This window comes from Podarcis vaucheri (genome assembly GCF_965113315.1).
Source record: "Podarcis vaucheri genome assembly, chromosome: 5".
Lineage (NCBI taxonomy): Eukaryota > Metazoa > Chordata > Lepidosauria > Squamata > Lacertidae > Podarcis > Podarcis vaucheri.
Window position 1 is genome coordinate 61,313,732 of NC_138763.1, and position 20,000 is coordinate 61,333,731.

A 20,000-nucleotide genomic window follows, 5' to 3' on the forward strand; every position below is an offset into this window, starting at 1 on the left:
ACTTCACCCCTATCAGAACACCTTCATCATCTCACCTCAAAAACATTATACAAAGTCTGCAAATGCCTGGTTTTTTTGGTTTTAAAATGATGCTAAGTTCACCACTTTATCATCAACTGTCTCTACCAAGTGCATTTCATCTATAAGAAATTCAGATGCCTGGGAAATTAAAATTTCAAAGATCTGCTGCAAAAAAAAAAAATCAATGGGTAGAGATCAATGCTCATAGAAATTTCATGAACTTTGAACTGATATGGGCATGATGATGAGAAGTGGTTGGAATTTCAGGTTGCTGATTGTTCCTCACACAGATGAAAAGCAGCCTACAGGGTTGAGAGGAGGTATGCATTTGAGAAGGGCTTTCACTTTAGTTTTTTGTCAGACCAAAAATTAATTTTTGGTCTATTGCAGTAACAAGCACAAATAATAAAAAGGCAGACCTTTTTGATGTGACTCCCTAGTACCACCACTTCTTAAGAGCACCTAATGCTTTGCACATTAACACAGCAAAGAAATGAAATCTGTTCCCTTTGCAGCCGATTGCAGGTGCAAATTAATATTGTAAAATGAAGATCAATACATGGACAGGGCAAAATCAATAGTGGCTAAATTATTGCTGCATTTTCCTCCTCATTCAAGATGAGTTGTGTTTTCCTCTCAAAGTCAATACTTTGCAGCTTTTCTCATTAATTTCTCAATAAATTTGGCAATGAATTTCAATCACAGAACTCGGCCGGGTGAACCAAGCTTTGTGGGATGCATAGGAAACACAAAGGCATGGAGGGGTTGAACACATCATTCATCAGAAGGCTCTCTTGCTTGTTGAAGCAGGACTAATATCCCTGGACTACTAAGGACAACCTATATACTATGGGCCTCTCTTTTCCTACTAAGAAACTAGAATTATTTTAGCCAGAATCTAACACAGTTAAACATACTTTAGCCCTCTAAAACCAGGCTTGAGCATACCTAACTCAGTACTGAATTGCAGTATTCGTTTTACTTACTGGTTGCTTGGGAAAACCACTGGTCACTTGATTGGTTATGTTATCCAGAGGACAGTTCTCACTTCCAGGAAAATGCCGCCTCCTTGTCAGAAGCCAGAGTTGCTATTTGACCCTAGCAGGGGGGCGGACTCCTGGTTTGTTTGTTTTTCAGATTGGCCCTGTCTGTTGGCAGGGAGCAGGACCTGTGGCTTCTTCCATGGAATTATTGCTAAACAGCCCAGCTGCTTCCAAGGGAAGGAAGTCCACCACTGCCCCTCTTCTGGCCACACGAGTGGAGCTGGCTAGTGGAGCCAGATTTTCCCCCTCCTGCCCTTTCATGAAAGGAAGAACCAATTGACAGGGCAAACTTCACTGTTGTCTAATTTTAAGAAATTGACACAGCCATGCTGTAGTTCAGCGACTACCACCCTGATTGGTCAGCAGCCATCAACATCAAGGCAAGATCCTCCCATCAGCAAAAAGGTTACAACTTGCTCAAGGCTCAAGTGATGGTTAGCATTTTTTTAGCAATAAAGTATTTTTTAAATTAAGGAATGTACATTGTTTTCTAAAACATAATGCTACTTCACACTTAATAGACTACAGTATAGTGTAAGCATAACTTTTATATGCACTGGGGTGCCCCCCCCAAAGGATGACATTTTTTTGTGATCATCACTTTATTGTAGTGTTGTGTAGATGAACCTGCCATATCTCCGATATTGCCTGTATTGAGTAGTATATTTACAGGCAAATCCGCTCTCAATCCACGTTCACAACCCTTTCAGGGTTATGAATTGGATAACTGCTACAACAGCAGCAATTTGTTCATTGTCTTCACTACAAGGAGAGGCGATTGCTGTAACTGAACCATGCTGAGTGAGAAACTAAGCCAACAGCCTGTTTTTCCAGGCTTGGGCACTTCAGGCAGTACACATCTCTGGGCAAATATTTTAAGCTCTCTCTGCCCCCCCCCCCAATTTGCATGGAAGTGGAGAGAATAGATTATAAGAGCTGCAAGCATTGCTTACTTCCCCTCTACCTCTCAGGAAGCAAGGAAACAGTGGCTGCCCAGCTAGAGACCAGCAGATGACACCATGCATTGCTAATTCTAATTTATTTACATCCCGCCTTTCTAAAGAAGTATTCAAGATGTTTGGGAAAACCATAGGCACAATGATAGCGCCTGCAGATGTAATGGGTGCCATTTTTCAGTTTCATGATCAGCCCAGGCTGAATTTCATGGCTTTGGATCAGGGCCAGGAGACCACTGAATAATTGGGCCGTTCCAAGGGGTCCCAAGTATTATTCCTCATTGTCCCCAGGCTTATATGGGCAACATGCAAAAACGAAGTTCCTAGAGAAAGGAGAGCAGGCAAAGGAAATTGCCTGTCAGAGACATCACTCTTCACTTTCTGTGGTTCCACAAGACAAATGGGCACTGTAAATCCTAGTCATGGTGCCATAGCTGGCAAGCACAGGGTAACACTGGTATTCTTACTTCTCAAGCTAAAATTCTTGTTCTTTCTCCAGTACCCCAAAGAATTCAGGGATTTGCCTTTGGATGGAAAAAGGGATGGAAGAACAAAGAAGCATCCCAAAACACCCTAGTGAAACATCCTCTCTCTACACATAACCCCAAACGCACAGAGGAGATGATGGGACACACTACATTCCTACTGACATTTCACACACGGCAAATTCCTCATTGCATGGATAGACAACGTGGTACCCTCCAGATGTAGATTACAATTCCTATCAGCCCACGCCAGCATGGCCCAATGATTAGGAGTGAGGGAAGCCTCAGTTCACAACATCTGGAGAGAATCAGGTTGGTCACCCTAGCCTCAGAAAGATTCAGTCACAGGAAAAAAAGGGTGGCCACTTAGAAGAGACAAAATCCAACACAGGAACAGAGACTTCCCTTCAAGTACTTTCCAGAACTGACCAAAGCCATTCACACTCTGGAATTCACTCAAGAGATAACACTGCAACTTCAGAGCCACTCGATATCTTATTTCCTAAAGAGATCAATTCCTTTTTTTCCACAAGCCCAAAGTAAACATGGTGGCTTAGGCAGGTTTCTTTCAACTAAGGTTGTTTTCCCTCTGTATGGCCTTGATGACAGAGTCCTCCATGGATGCTATTCATCAGAATGATACAGCATTAGTTTCCATGTGGCTTCATAGCTTATGTCAGAAAGCCAGGCAAACATACTTCATTTATTTCTCGAAACATGAGTTGAGGACATTCAAGTTTAGCTGGAGTGCAGCCAAATATACAGGAAAGGGAACTTCTATATCAACCTCTGGGAGGACAGAACCCTATTACAGGGAAGTAGGAAGTATCAGGCATGATACCAGTCCAGATTCCCACTGAAGCCAGATAGTGGGATGCTTTCAGCAGTTTGAACAGAAGGCAAATGTCCACAACAGATGCCTGGATGCTGGAGACGATGTCCATGGGGTACATCCTGGGGCTAGCCAATGAGCCCTGGTTTATCAGCTCCCCAAGAAAATATCAAGAGTGATAGATGAGAAGGAAAAAAAGAATCAAAATCTCAAAATGATGCTGAAATATATGGGAAATGTTAATGAAGAATATAAAGAGCCCGGCATGTTTCAGCCAGCACTTTCTTTAGGGCAAACAAAATAAAACAAAAACACTTAGAATACTTCAAAAAGGAATCTTTCTCAAGAATGAATATGTCTGCGGATGCATTGGGTGTCTGCAGGCTTAGAAAAAAACTCAGCTGTTGTTTGATCATCTGGGAGTAAGATCAACACTCTGGCATTATACCTTTTGAAGGAGACCAAGTTGAAGGCGAGGACCTTAATACGGCCAGTTCACAACAGCTGGCAGACCAATCTCTTATATCTATCAGAACTCCTGAGTATTATGGTAGCTTGTCGAGACATGGTAGATTGGTCTCCTCTTCTCACAAAGTCTCTTTTGATGTTTCTATTGCTTTGCTAGCAACAGATCTCAGATTTTCAGGTGTGAGGGCAAGAATTCTGTATTTTTTCACATCCACATCCGTAGGCTCTCCAAGGATCTTGGGACTTGCCCTGTGAAATGTGTTGGTTGACAGAAAATGACTTGCCCAAGTGCACCAAGTGTGATTTAAGAGTGGGGACTTGTATCTATAGCTTCTTCTTTTAAGTCTCTACTCATTACGTATTACAGGCTGTTAGCTTATTATCTGTATTAGTAACAGTGACATCTTAATATTCAATATTGCCTACAGTCTTCATATCGTAGAAATCAACCACAATAGAATGTAATTGTGTGTCATTTCCTGGGGGGGGGGACCCTTTGTCCTCATCTCTTTATTCTGAGTCAGTCCACTCTTCTGTATTGTCTACACTTACTTGAAGTGGCTTTCTAAGATTTCAGGCAGGGGTTTCTACCAGCCCTATCTGTACATGCTGGGGGCTGAACTAAGTGCCTTCTGCATGCTCTACCACTGACCCCACTGCATCTAGAAATCTTGAAAATCAAAAAGAGATTAATGTGCATGTGAAAGCTTTCCATGTGAAGGGAGATTTTTTTATGTGGAGGTGCTTTCAAATTAAAAAAAAGTTCTTGCTTTAAAAATGTATTTTTTTAAAACAAATGGAAAATTATCCATCTAGGTAGTAACTTATCAAGTCATGTCTGAGATATCATTTTAGGTAACCTATAGTTGACAGTAAGGTCCTATTGTAGGAAAATCTCCATTGCCAGTCATACGTTTGAGCTCCTTGTAGTAAATAAACATTATGTTATTTTTTCTTGTTCTGTTGTTGACTTTGTGTCACCTGGTTATCCTAGTGATTATAAAAACAACAGAAGCAAGCAGAAAATCTAAACAACTTGGTATCTAGTCCAAAGCCAATATTATTTCATATTTTTAAAATGAACTTATTAATTTACCTTTTCAAACAAAACAAATCACATCAAAAGTAAATAAAAGGCAAAATAAAACCAAGCCAAGCACTCTCTGGTAGTATGTAGTCCAACTGAGCAGAATAAACAAACAGGACATCTGAAACAAAGTCCTTCTACTCACTATCATGCCCAAATAAACCAGCTCCTTTACCATCATGGTATTAAGTATATCCAAAGCAAGGCTTGTGAGTTCAGTGGTCTGGAGGCATTACCCTCACGATTTAACGAATGTAATGAATGGCCCAACATTAATTGAGAGGGGCTAGCACCAGTGGGGAGAAAATTCTAACAGCAGCCACAAGAAATCAAAGCTTTATAGGCCACCTGCTGCAAAGCATCAGGGAATACAAACAAGGAAGCCAGCAACTTTGCAGGGTATGATGTGGGAAACCATAGCCAGTATCTCTTTACCTCTTGGAAGACCCACAGCTTTAAAGTTTGGGTCACCCTACACTCCCACCACATATGTATATAGGTTCTCACAGAATTACACCCGTACCAACATTTACTGATAGGCTTTTTAAAATTTGCCTCAACTTGACAAAAGTACAATACCAGTTAAGCACTACCTGCAACGTGGAACACATACAGTGCTTCCAATTTATCATATTATAAGCGTTTTTTTTCAAATCAGTTGCCCAAATTTCTTTGAGCCCAATAGCCTTACTGCTTAAATAATCATTTTTTCGATCACATATATAATTCATTTTAAGTTATCCTCTGGCCTGTTACAAATACATTCAACAAATTTTGGCTCTCAGGAACAGGCCAGCGTTATTCATGATGCAGAGAAAAACTCATGAATGCCACCAAGTTTACACTCTTTAGCCCAAACAGTTCATGGATTAGTATATTTGGCAATTGCATTCCATTTTATGCACCTACTTAAAACAAAGGGGCACACCTAGAAATGTAATGTGTGAAGTAGCCCTGGACTGATCCAAGATGGTGTCCATAGTAGTGATATCAAAATATAGCTAAGTCCAAGGACTGCTTCAGACTATATGGTAGCCAATGCACACACACAACCAAACCACAGCTGATTCTGAACCATGGCATGTTCACCTGTATAATACAGACATTCATAAATGTGTGTTTCCCCAACTTTTATGGATACATGTAAAATATTTTCTGTGGACCTGTGAAAAATATGGTGTGTGAAGTGGCCCTAAACCTCTGCACCCAAAGTTACAATTTTAATACTAGGTTTTGAGAGGTTTGTGGCTGAGGTTGTCCAGATGGTTTGTGACCTGGTAGGGACGCGTCTTAATGCCTCTTCATGAGTTTTAACTTGTACTGAATTCAGCATCCCTCCTAACTGGGGTGAGATTTCAGAAGTGTATTACACTCCAGCATTTGCACTGGCTTCATATTGCCTTCCAAGAACAAGTCAAGGTCCAGGGTTAGGGTTTTAATTCATGCAGTATTTAGGGACGCGGGTGGTGCTGTGGGTAAAAGCCTCAGCGCCTAGGGCTTGCCGATCGAAAGGTCGCGGTTCGAATTCCCGCAGCGGGGTGCGCTCCCATTGCTCGGTCCCAGCGCCTGCCAACCTAGCAGTTTGAAAGCACCCTTAGGTGCAAGTAGATAAATAGGGACCGCTTACTGGCGGGAAGGTAAACGGCGTTTCCGTGTGCTGCGCTGGCTCGCCAGATGCAGCTTCGTCACGCTGGCCACGTGACCCGAAAGTGTCTCCGGACAGCGCTGGCCCTCGGCCTCTTAAGTGAGATGGGCGCACAACCCTAGAGTCTGTCAAGACTGGCCCGTACGGGCAGGGGTACCCTTACCTTTTTAATCTGGCAAGTCTAAACCTGGTACAGTGAACTCATCACTGATTATCAAAATTGTGCTGTAGAGTCAAAGGCTGAAGTATGCAAATTTCAGTCATGCTTCTTTTTTCATTTGGAGCAATTTCATTTAGTTTTAAAAAGCTAACTTTAATGCTAATTATCCCAGCCTTCTTTCCAACTTCTGTCTCTTAGCTGCTTGAACTCACAGCCTTCAGCTTTCCCTGAATGCCAGGTATTGTCACAGTAATGAGGAAAGTTTTTCACCAGCTCTGTCTGGCATAAAGGCTGAAAACCCTTTTGAACAATTTGGACCTATTGTGCTTTCTTGCATTGTTTTGAGACTGCTCTTAATGCCTCTTCATGAGTTTTAACTTGTACTGAATTCAGCATCCCTCCTAACTGGGGTGAGATTTCAGAAGCGTATTACACTCCAGCATTTGCACTGGCTTCATATTGCCTTCCGAGAACAAGTCGAGGTCCAGGGTTAGGGTTTTAATTCATGCAGTATCTAATAGTTTAGGCTTAACATAGCTATAGCCAGTTTCCCTACATTACACTGTGATCTCCTGAGATAAACGGAGAGTCGGTTGTGAAACAATCCAGAGAACAAGAGATTCCTTGTTCTCGTGCGAACAAGGGGCCTCACATGAAGAGGTTTTTACTGCTGATTTTCTTCAACTATGGGGACTCCATTTCCGTGGAGGCCTGCTAAAGCCTGAGCCTGATGGCCAAACTAAAAGTGGCATTAGTCACTTAGCTCTGTTTCTAAGTGAAGGGTGTTGTTGACAGATAGCATGGAGGCTATTTGAATTGGGCATGAATAAAATGAATGGGGCATTTTTGGGCGATGCAAATTGGAGGCACACGTGGCCCAGTCTGGATCAGTTCTACAACAAGAGGTCTTAAGGTGCTGATCCTGATCAAGACTTCTGTGCTCGCTTTTTGTTAAAAAAAAACAACAAAAACCCAAACCCTTGCACTTAAGGACAGAGCAATGAGACTAATGTCATGTGCAGTTTGACACAAGTCAGCTTTTTGAAGTGATTTTAATCCTTTTAAATCGGACCGGCTTTTACAGCAAGATAAACTAATGATCCTCATAAAAATTACATTCATAGTAATTCAGCAAATATATTCCCTTCCTCTCCATATTGTTGTTATATAACGAGCTGGGCAATACCTGGTTTTCAACATCACAATATATCAGCAGCTAAATATTGTGATATACTGATATATCACAATGTCTCACCTTAGGGGGAGGAAGCAGCAGCTGAGATATATTGTCCAGCCCTACAGCTGAGCAGGCCTTCATACCGCTCCGACTCTCACAAACCAGAAGGGTGGGGTGGGGCTTCCTTAAAGGTGCAGGTGGGCTGGGGGATGGCGCCCAAGCCTGCCTCCGCCTCTGTCCAAGCAAGCAAGCAAGACGCCCCTTTCCTCCCAGACTCACCTACAAAGTGTTCCAGCACAATCCTATGCATGTTGAGTCAGAAGGAACACAGTGCTATTTTTCTAGAAAAAGAGGTGCCTGAACTCGCCATGCACACTTTCCTTGTTCTCTTAAATGGCAATGGTGCCCACCTGAGAGGTGCTGGAACTAAGTTCTGGAGAGTTCCGGCTTGGGGGGGGGGGAAGCCCTGGAAGGAAGTCTCCACAAGTTCAACAGGGCTTACTAGTGAAAGTGTTTAGGATTACATACTTAGTGCATGTACTCAACATGCATATCCTTTTGCCTTGATCATCTTGGGGGGGTGGATGGAGTAGGTTACAGTGGCAAGGTGTAGTTCCCAAACAGATGAATGGTGTTAATGCAAATTTCTAACAGAGCTGCAGCAAACAACACACATACACAGCACTTATATCTACTAATGGTTCCTCATGCAGTTAGGGATAAGAGTAAGGAAGTCTAATCCCAATGCACTACCTCCTAAAAGAATTGGGCACATGTTTTCATTTTTCACTATATAATATTTTTCACCATATAATATTGCTGCATTTCCAGGCTTTCCATGAATGCTCCACCAAGTATATTAACAAAAAAAAATCAACAATTTACCCAGATGTCTCTAGCAAAGAAACAGTTTGAACTTCAGAACCAAAGGAGTGTTTGAACAGACCACACAATTCTGAATTCCTAGTGGATGACAACACTAAGACTATTACCTAGGGATTGATGCACTGCTAATGATGCTACAACAGTTAGATAATTCTAAGATAGAAGTAGTATCCAAATAGTAACTAAAACCACACATATTCTTTTTGTGGCATAAAACTACTAGCATTTGATATTTAGGTTAATACAAAGGAGCATGGCATTTTGAGAATACATTTCACTAATGTGGCAGAATATTTATCATTTTACGAATATGATAGAAGTATTTTCCCAGTAGGGTACAGAAACATGAATACTGGGTCAAAGTGAACAATACGTTCTGTTTTAAGTATTAAGAACTCCAAGATGCTTCACTAATTGAGATATATTTTAATAATGCAAACCATAGTTGTGCTTGTCCCTCTTCATATTTGTTGTATTTGGTGCTTACTCCTCCCGGTGGGCACTATAGTAAAAGAGAGAGATTTGCACCACCTTTTAAAGACTGAATTCCAGCTGACCCTTGAGTGGATGCAGCATGAAAGATTTATTCCTCTGCTGCCTGCAGCTGTAGTCCTTGAGATATTTTGAGTCCCATTCTGCCCTCAGTCGAAAGAGTACCGTGAAAATGGTACAAAGTGCCCTGATGTAACAAAGGCAACACATGTTTCCACATGTACATCCTGTGCTAAACTGAGAATCATGGGAGCAAATGTGCTGAATGCACACTTCCCAATACTTTAGTGTGACGTTTAGGACCTAGAGCAAAACACGCTATTCTTATTTTCGGAACCATGCATGGGGCTCCAGCTGGATAATAACCAGTGCTGTTTGGAGGTGAGGAAACTGAATTCAAAGTCTCCTCCTTCCTAAATGTGTTTCAACAATGTGAATGGTAGATAGGTACCTCCAAATACAGTGGTACCTCGGGTTACATACGCTTCAGGTTACAGACTCCACTAACCCCAAAATAGTGCTTCAGGTTAAGAACTTTGCTTCAGGATAAGAACAGAAATCGTGCTCCGGCGGCATGGCGACAGCAGGAGGCCCCATTAGCTAAAGTGGTGCTTCAGGTTAAGAACAGTTTCAGGTTAAGAATGGACCTCCAGAACGAATTAAGTACTTAACCTGAGGTACCACTGTACAGAGCAGTGCTACATGTGCTTGGGCTCAGGCCAGAGTCTCAGCATCAAATAGTTTAAACTCATTACAGGAAAGAATTGGAAATTTTTCTTTCTCTTAGGAAAAAAAGTATTGCAGACTAGGACAAGAGTGGAGAGCCCTTGTAAGCCCAAGGGTCGCATTCCCTCACAGGCAATCTTCCAGGGGCTGCATAAAAGTGTGACCAGTGGCAGGAGTGAGCAGAGCAACCAATGTGGCTGTTGCCTTTGTACAAAGGCCATGGGAAAGACATGCACAATCCAGAGGTTTCAACAAACACATCTCTCCATTCAGGCAAGAAAAAGGCATTACCAAAGTTACAGAACACATTCCAGCCCAGCAAGAACACTCAAGAAGAGGGTAGAAAAGTCACAGTGTGGCATGATCTGCTGAGACTCCCAAGGGCTACATAGTGAAGTCTTGAGAACCGCATTACAGCTCCTGGCCTTGAGGTTCCCCCCTCCCCCCCAGGGTCTAGGAAATGATCCAATGGAGGCTCTTTAGTTTGGTAGTCTAACCAGGGTAATGGGGTCAACACCACAACTCTAGAGCCTATTGTCAAGGGCGCTTCCCAGCCAAGGAATGCACACGGCAGAGTGTTAACTCTTTATTGTCAAAGATAACTTATGCTGCTTCTACAGCTCTGGAGACCTACACACACCAATCGAGCACCTAGGCAGCTATTCCCAGGTCTGTGCTCTATGGAGCAGTCACAGCAACGGGGGACCACTCCACCTGTTTTATGTCCCTGCCCCAAACAGTCAGTATGCATGTAGCCAGAGACTACACCGACATGGAAGTTGCTTCTGCTCTTCCCACTGCAATTCTCTCCTTGTTTTGGGAGACAGTGTGGAAGCACCCGGCCCTTCACTAGCCTGGCCTGCCTCTTCCCCCACCTCTGAAACTCCCCCTGCCTCTGATTCTCGCCTCATGGCTGGGACAAGTGTCCCCCCCCCCCGGCCACTGCCTGCCTCTCTGGAGTTGGACTCTAGCCCCGCTTTCCTCAGTGCATTCTGCTAGTCCCTGACACCAATGCAATTGGGGCTGCCTACACCATTGAGAAGATGGAAGGCAGTTTTTGCTCTCTAAGCTGGTCCATTAAGGCAGTTTACTTCCTTTCTCCCATTTAATGGACATGGGGAAGTGGATGCTTCAAAGAGTGCTATAAGGCAGTCCACACAACCACGTTTTAGCTGAAACAGGAGCATGGAGGCTGCTTTAAAACGCTTCTCAAAAGTGCTGCTAGAAGCACCTGATGTGATGGGGGGGAGACTCTCTCTCTCTCTCTCTCTCTCCACTGTTGCTGCCTCCCACTGCCTTGCAGCAGAAGTGTAGCAGCTGCTTCAAACTGTGTTTTTGAGAAGCACTTTAATCCTCACTCGTCATCTGTTGCACAGGGATTAAATCCTGTTGCCTTGACTATGAGATCCTGTTCACTGCTGGAAAGAGGGCACATGGTCAATGCAGGACTAAACCATGTCCTCCTGCTGATATCACCAGTGACGTCAGTGGGTGGGCGTGGTTTGGATTAGTAGGAAATGCCCCTCTGGTGTTTTCCCACAAAACAAATACCAGCTTCAGAGGAGGCATTTTCCTTGGGAATGCAGTAAGTAGGAATGGGGTACATTTCCCTTCCGTGCCTGCTCTGGTCCTGTTGATTATCAGCCTCTCTTCCTCCATGGATGCAATTTGCATTTTAAAAGTCTGTATGTTGAGTGCAAAGCTGCATTTAACATCATGTCAAGTTTGCACTTATTTCTAAATGTTTGGAACCACTTGATGGGTGGGTGGGTGCGCATAGCAGAGTTGACTGGCAGAACTGAGGCTTATGTGGAAGGAGCCTAAGGTGGGACTTGGGCTAAGCTTTGTGTAATACCAATTTTTGGAAGCACCTGGTACCACATATAGTTATGAAGATGTGTAAAAGTTTTCAGTAGCCAAAACCTCGGGTTATTGAAGGAAAAGATGAAATGCCTATTCAACAAAAATGCTTTTTTTTAAAAAAAATGTTTGATATACCGTGTCTTTCATTTGTTCCCATGTAACGATGTTTTCATAGGCACAGTAGAGAGGAAAGAAGAACTGGGAGAAAAAGTATCAGTGAAAACAAAGTAAGAGCTTTATGCATGTGATCATATTTTTATCAATTACGGAGTAAAAGGAAATGACCCTTTTGTCCTTTGGGGGCAGGGGCGGGCGAGATGAATGAGTATTTCCTTGCCGTTCTATTTTGTCAGTTTTGGTACCACAGAGTCAATAACTTCACCTTCATGCAGAAACTCTGTGATTTATAAGTTCCTCCTTTACCCAGTGCTGCCACAACCTGGAGAAGTGGAGCCAGTTGTGATGCAGAGATCAGACTTTGGTCACAGCTACTTGGGAGGGGGGGGGTGGAGGAAATAAAGCACTCTCTGATGATAGACAAATGTGTCTTGTTAGCAACAGCCAAAAAGCGCTTGACTTGTACTAATAACAAAAAGGCCATGTTGGTCACCATGGGTCTAAAGACGAAGCACCCTGTCACTGCCTTGGTTGGGAAATTAGCAAATAATGTTCCTTTTCTTTGATAAATGGGTGACAGTTCTCTCTCACCAATCATTTTTTAACATTTTGATGCATGTCTATGATCCCGCTGGAGGAACAGAAAAGTTTACTGGCCCTCAATTTTCAGATGATGAATGGAACACTCTAAATGTGCGATTTCTGTATGAGGTATAGTTCATTTTAAGCAATTCTAGTAAATGGGTGTCACTGATTAGAACAAATAGTCTACTTGTGCAATAGCACAAATGGTATGTCTCATTCTTCTGGTCTCCTTTGAGACAGAAACGAAAGGGGACAACAATGACCACGTTATACTTATTGGAACTGCAGCGGTTTAAAATGAGCTGTTTTATGCAATCTTAAGATACTGTCAGTGTGATAGGAAACCAAATCAAAAAAATTTATCTCCATTATTGCTGGCCTAATTGAAATGCTTATTGTACTGAAAATGAAAAGACAATGCTAAACAGAATCTCAGTATCTAAACAGAATCTTCCCATCTCAGATTTTATAAAATATGTTTTTTGCTAGATAAGCTATATCTAGCATAATATTTGTTTGTTTTAAAATTAGAACATAGTAAAATTAAAGTATCGGCTGTAACAGTTTTGTCTTGCGGGTGGCACAAATTAGCCAATCAGTTTTGAAGAACATTTTAGAAAGAACCATCCTGATAAAAAGATAATAATATCTGTCCCACTTTTTAAGGACCTCCTGGCAACTGTACTGGTCCAGATTTATTGGCCTGATCAATAAATAACCAATACTATAAAAAGAAAAAGATGCCTTGTGGATACTGAAAGAATTATAAAGCAAGCAGGAGACAATTAGAATTGCTAGGAATGCCAAAACAGCAGTAAGTGTTCTTTTTAAGTGCTAGCCAACCAATGTTAACCATTCATTATCTGTGTTTTATTAATAATTTTTCATGATGACAAAGTTCTGTGGTTAAGAACTATAATTGAATATGTACAAGAAATTATCAGGTGGTTTGAATTTAACTAAGGCATTAGCATTTAGTTTAGCATAGTAAAAATAGTATGATTTGTGGGAGGCAATTAACAATCATTTGCTCTGTGGATACAAGTAATTTGTTTAAAGAGCACTGACCTATGAGACAGCTAGTTTGTGTTGGCTGTGATGGAAGGGAGCTATTGACTCTGAACACAGTGTAGCAGTCCCATTGACAAAGCCACACTGGAATTTACACGGAAGATCCTTAAATGCTCAAAGCTTGTGAGATCTTTTCATAGGGTGAAGTGGTTAAAAACAATGTGTACTAGCTAAAATGGATAAATATACAGATGGTTAACCCTGGAGCACCCGGAACAAAAATACAGTTACAAATGCAAGATATTCCTCTCCCTGCAATACTGAGGAGAGTAGGAGTATCATGCATTTTTGTTTACACATAAGTAGCCTATTAAGAGGAGTGATTACTTGTTGTGTAATCATTTCATAAGTCTGAAGCTGAATGGGTTTTTTTTTTGTGCAGGAATAATTGTTATTCTGATAACTAGTGAATGTGTCAAAGGCCTGGAAATGGTTCAACATTCAGATTTTTCTGCTTTGGTGTTGGATATGTTTACCCTTGTTGTTGCAATTGGGTTTTGTGTACTGCAAGTGATACTTGAATCCCTGTACTCTTTTTTGCTTGAACAAAAGTTAACCAAACTGAGGAGGAGGGAAGAAATGGGCTGCAAAACACTTAGCTGAAAGAGATACGGCTTGGCATGGTTTTCTTTTGCCCACCAGGAAACTATTATGTAAAATGCACTCCAGCAAAATAGTGACATGCTTACACCCAAACTGGTGTACACATACTACTGTTTTCTTAAAGACAACATACATAATGATTCCTCATAGTTTCAAATGTGTGCTTTAAAAAAAATACTAACTGCAACATAATTCCATTTAGAAGCATACAAATCACAATTTGCCGTAATCAAATAACATTGCAATGCTTATAATCTAATTAAAAAGTAATCTCAGATATTTAATTTAAGAACCTTCAATGACTGCTAGTAAGTAAAATGATGAATCTAACCTGCAGAAAGCTGCTTAATTTAAATACACCAGGAATTTTATTTTCAGGTAAGAACAATTTTAATTGTCATTAAACAAGCAAGTGATACACTACTTGACAAATATTAAAACAAGTACTGCACTCAATTATTAATTTGCACTGTTCACTTTTAAATGCAGCAAATATCTCATTAATTTAATTTTAGGTGCCCACCAGTTTATATTGCATTTTACAGTCTAGAAGGCAATTTACTAACTGGCAATTACATACAGAATGATTGTTAATTCTGCTCCTAAGTGCTAGCTGCTTGAAAACTGTTATGTCTCTCTAATTTTTGACCTTCTTACAACAAGGGTGAGGTACACTGGGAATTCCAAGGACTAGTAGAGAAGAGCTGGACATGTCATTTGTGACTCATTCTTTTAATTCACCGTGCTAATCAACTGAACTGCCACAATCTCCCAAGGTAATTGTATCTTTACAATAGTTGAAAGCAGCAGGCAAAAAGGCATGGATAGATGGTAATAGACCTTCCTCTCAGCCTGCTGAGAAACAGAACAGCAATCTTACTATATGTGACTAATAGGGCCTGGTGCAGGGGGGCTGTGTTGTTGTTTTCCCTTGTGTTTAAAATCTGGTACTTTTATATTGGTGTACACACACACACACACGTCATTTAAATGTCTCAACTTCTGTACTTTTCAAAAGCAGTTTTCTCCACCACACTGCACCCTTGTTTCATTATTCTGCAGCCTTGTTGCCCTTTGTTCCACCTCATGCTGAGAAGGTTAAATGTTAGAGTGCCAAGCCAGACTGCAAGCATGGTGGGACACTGATGGAAAACAGATGCCCTGGGGATTCTGCCCCTCCCTCTTATGGGGCCACATAATTTTCATATTGTGAAATACAGTGAAGTTTGGCTCAGTTTTCAATGGTGAGTGTAATTTCCAATGATTATCTCATTGTCCCCATCAATTTGGGGGCAATACAAATCAGACTGAAGTTTCCAGGTCAGACAGGCTGTGACCTTACCCTTCCTCTTACTTTCTGTAGCCATATAGGCTTCCGTGCCCCTTAAAAAGCATTTGAAACGTGTAGTCTTGCAAGTCTTTATTTTTATGCTTCCAGTAAATTAATTGCAGCCACAGCAGTTTTAGTAACTTTGATTCACTTAAATGTCGTTCTTTAACATTTCCTATGACTTCTTGTGAAAGGGACAAAGAATAAATTGATCTTTATGAGAATGTGACTTTTAAACACTGTAAAACTATGAAAGTTTATGTGGAGAGAACCATTCAATAAATTCCCTTTATCTATTGAGTTTTGAAGACTGAGGCCAGGTTCTCATTAGTGCGTGCTCTGAAGTCGGTGGAACTATCCATTTACATTAGCTAATGTATCAGGATTATAAATAACTGCTTTTTAAAAAAAGAAAAAGAGAGAGGACCCCACGACATAAACACTTATAGGTATCCTGACAGAGCTGAGCAGAACTACTTGCAAATAGACATTTTCAGAATAGACTACCAATATAAAACCAGCTAGGTTCTGGGAAGCTAATAACATAAGTAGCTCTTCAGATGTTTTAGTTATCAGACACTCAAAGAAATCCATAAACTACAGTGTTGCATCATAACCACCATGGAACATGTCTGCTAAAGTGTTTACCACACCTGCACATATCCTCTATTTTAATTGCCATTTCATCTATATAAAATTCCTTAATATATCATAATAACTAGTCTATTCTTGGGGAACTTATGGCCCTCCAGATGTTATCAGCCCTGCTCAGAACAGCTGGTTGGGTATGATGGGGTTTGTAGTTCAACAGCATCTGGAAGACCATAGCTTTAAAAATATCTGTATGGTGCTTTTCCAGACATACCCCATCCAAAGCAGCTTATATTAATAAAAACTACAAGTACAAGAAATCAGCATTAACTAAAACAAAACAAAATCAATATTACTTATACAGAAAATGAAAACCACAAGAATAAAAACAGAGTCACAAAAATAAAAACAGACTCCAAAATGGTATTCCAGCCTCCATCTAGTGAACAGGACTACAACTGATTGGGGAAAGTCCAGTTGAAACAAATGAGTGTTATTAAAGCACTTCCAAAGCAGCCACTCACCTCAGCTCTACTGAGACTCAACTGGTTCTGATATCCCTGCTGTAAACCTTGCCAAAGTTATCACCGCTATAGCCACCACTAATTATTGCCTCACTAAGACAGCCAAGAAGAGAACTTTTAGGAAGTCAGGATGCACTGTGACCAGATAGTAACAACTGCCAATGGCCTCAACCTATTCAGTTCCCTCCACCTCAGATTTTCTCTTAAAGGGGGCGCTCTCTTCTTGGTACTCTTTTCTCATGGCCACAATCCATCAGAAGATTTGGCATGCTTAAATGCCCTGACTTCAGGGGCTAAAACTTCCCTAATTCTGTGTTGGATTGTGGCTGATACTTGTAGCATACATGCCTGACCGTAGAAAGATGGTTGGTGCTCATATACCTTTATTTTCATTTTACTTAACAAAAATTATATACCACTTGATTGTAAGAAAACTTCTAAGTGGTTTACAGAAATAATTAAAAAGCTGTCCAAAAATATGTGCTCTGAGTTATGAACCACTTCTCTGTGCATAATATAGTCATGTTAAATAAACAAGGAGTCTAACTGGGTGTAGCATGAGGCGGTAGAACTACCTTTCGGATTCCCTCCCCCTTAGGGTTTACAACCTTTGAAATCTTACATCCAATCCAATGCACATTGGGTGACATTGTAGAGTGTTCTCCACTGTGCCACCTCAGAATGTGCACCTAAGCTTTCCAACGAGAATTCATGGGCATACAAAACTGTACCATGGTAGTTAGTATACATTTCAGTTATGTCACAAACCTGTTACTTCGGAGCAACGTGTTTTGCAAGTTCTATGTTATCAGGCTTTAGTATTTTCCACAGTCATTATAAACTAGCAAAGGAGTGTCTGTTTAAGATAAATGTAGTTCATTTGTACATATTAATTGATTACATCTCTTCCAGATGACATTGTCAGCAGGATATATTAGTAAAGGAGTATGACCCTGATATACATTCATCTTTTCAGTCTAGTAAGCTTCCTGCACTCATTTGTTTTATGTCAAAAGGATTATGTACAAATTAATGATTAAAAAATTCAAAAATATGCTCTCTGGCATTGTTATACCTTACCATTACGTGCGTTTTACATAAATAAATAAATAAATAAATAAATAAATAAATAAACAAACAAACTTGAAGCATATTAATTGCAGCACGTGTCCTTATTTCCAAATTTTGCGTCATGAGAAGTTGTTGTTGTTCAGTAGCAAAACGTATTTCCAAACATGGTATCTCAGAGCACCTCATTAATTTCATCAAAATGTAAGCATGAAATACCAGGCAGAATCACCATAGTCCCACAGGGATTTAGAATAGCTTGAGTAACATTTCGACGTACTCGCAAGGGTTAAAACCAGCACAATGTGTATGTACCCTGCCTTGTCTTTTAGTGGAGGGAGGTACAAGTCCGCCTTTGTACCCACAGAGGCTTTTAACAAATTATTTATTTCATAGAATCATAGAGTTGGAAGAGACCACAAGGGCCATCGAGTCCAACCCCCTGCCAATTTACCATGAGGGCTACAAAATCTGGGCATAATCCGTTGTTAATGCCATAATGGAAGAGCAGGGAACCTCCAGCCCTCAAGCCTAAGCAGTCCTGGCATGATTCCTCATTTGGTCCACAAGGCTATTTTGGTCAAGCCACACCTACCTAGCCTCCACATATGACATCAAATGTGGGATGTGTAAAAATGAGGCTTGACCAAAGAGGGTTTGCCATGTGCTCAGTGCTTTGCAACACCCAACTATCAGTCGATTGCTGGGGTATGCATAGTTGATCATCTACTTGAGCAAAAACAGGAAGCCTACCATCATAGTGATGCCAGGTGACTGAAAGGTGGGCAACTCTGCCCACCTGTCGAATTTAACCCAAGGTCTGTTGGAGAGATAAGGATCCAGCCCACAGGCCGGATTCAGCAGTCTACCACTGCCATAATGAAACAGATGGGATGACTATAAAACTCAATGAACTCCTCTTCCCTTCTTTTGGAGGCCTCTCAGGTATGCATGCGCTGCAGAATACTACCATATTTTTTGCTCTATAAGACTCACTTTTTCCCTCCTAAAATGTAAGGGGAAATGTGTGTGCGTCTTATGGAGCGATTACAGGCTGCGCAGCTATCCCAGAAGCCAGAACAGCAAGAGGGATTGCTGCTTTCACTGTGCAGCGATCCCTCTTGCTGTTCTGGCTTCTGGGATTCAGAATATTTTTTTTCTTGTTTTCCTCCTCCCAAAACTAGGTGTGTCTTGTGGTCTGGTGCATCTTATAGGGCGAAAAATACGGTAACTCTTACTAAGACCAAAAGGCCATGGGTATCTTATGTTCGCTCATCAAATATGTCACTCTCCACACTACCACCCAATGGGGTCATGGCTTGCAGATTACTCAAGCCCACTTGCATGCACTGGGAGTCAACTGTGGATATAGGAATCACCTGACCCTATCAACATGGCTGAGCATATAGGAATGGTCTGTGCTCCTTATTTTAAAAAACAAAATCTGAGGATTTTGTTTAATGTAGTCCTTAAGTAAATCCTTGCATGCGTGGAATGATTACTGCTTATGAAACAGGACTTTTCCTCCCTCGCCTTCCCCCCTGACCCCCTAAATTACCGTAGTTTGGGAGTTCTTCTCAGCATTCCAGGATAGCACAGAGTGTACACATGGGGAGGAGAGAGGGGGAAGTCCCATTGCACCAGCAGAAGTCGTTCCACTCCACTCATGGAAGTATTTAGTTGCCCTGACATTCTTTGGTACGTGTATGTTTGTACAAGAGTATTCTGCCAGAACTTGAGTTCATACCTAACTTTTCCAGCTAAACTGTCAATAATATCCCTTGTTTTATATTACAGCATAATTGTATTGGAAAATACAAAACAGTTTCTTGAAATAAATGTGGAATTATCTGAACATAGGATGCACCTTCAGAGTTAAAGGTGCCTTTTGAGATTGACCCATTGCTTCGAACCGGCTCACAGATTTACTAATGTGACTGTACCAACATGAAAATGAAAATCCAATGTTTTAATTCCTTGCATCATTAAAGTATGCAAGACACAGATTAGAAGAAACAAAGGAGCTTTACACTTACCGGTATAGACAAACCGTCCAGGAGCACCTTTACAGAACTGTTTGGATTTGTAGGAAAGAGTTACTTCAACAACTCCGGGAATGTGGCGTGGCGGGGTTTGAACTCTGATGGCGTGGGGTGTTATCAGCTATGGAAAACCATACAGTAAACATAATTTCAGTCAAGATTGTAGTGATAGTACTCACACTTGTCAATTTGATGTAATTAGTCAAATGGGTCTAAATTGGGCCTTCTT

At 41.2% G+C, this 20,000-nt stretch overlaps 1 protein-coding gene and 1 long non-coding RNA gene across 23 annotated transcripts in view; one reads left to right on the top strand and one right to left on the bottom strand.

The window, feature by feature from the left end:
- The window catches only part of LOC309532544, a 99,891-nt gene extending 84,044 nt beyond the window's left edge, over positions 1-15,847 (top strand). Inside the window, exons 4-5 of the long non-coding RNA XR_014219907.1 lie at positions 12,016-12,067; positions 14,880-15,847. This is a non-coding gene — a long non-coding RNA (uncharacterized lncRNA). The remainder of the gene's footprint in view (positions 1-12,015; positions 12,068-14,879) is intronic.
- Positions 1-20,000, bottom strand: part of EBF3 (EBF transcription factor 3) — a 189,124-nt gene that overhangs the window by 27,934 nt on the left and 141,190 nt on the right. For all 22 annotated transcript variants that reach the window (XM_082222888.1, XM_082222884.1, XM_082222885.1 and 19 more), the window contains one exon: positions 19,766-19,892. In XM_082222888.1, the coding sequence (XP_082079014.1) occupies positions 19,766-19,892 (127 nt within the window). The remainder of the gene's footprint in view (positions 1-19,765; positions 19,893-20,000) is intronic.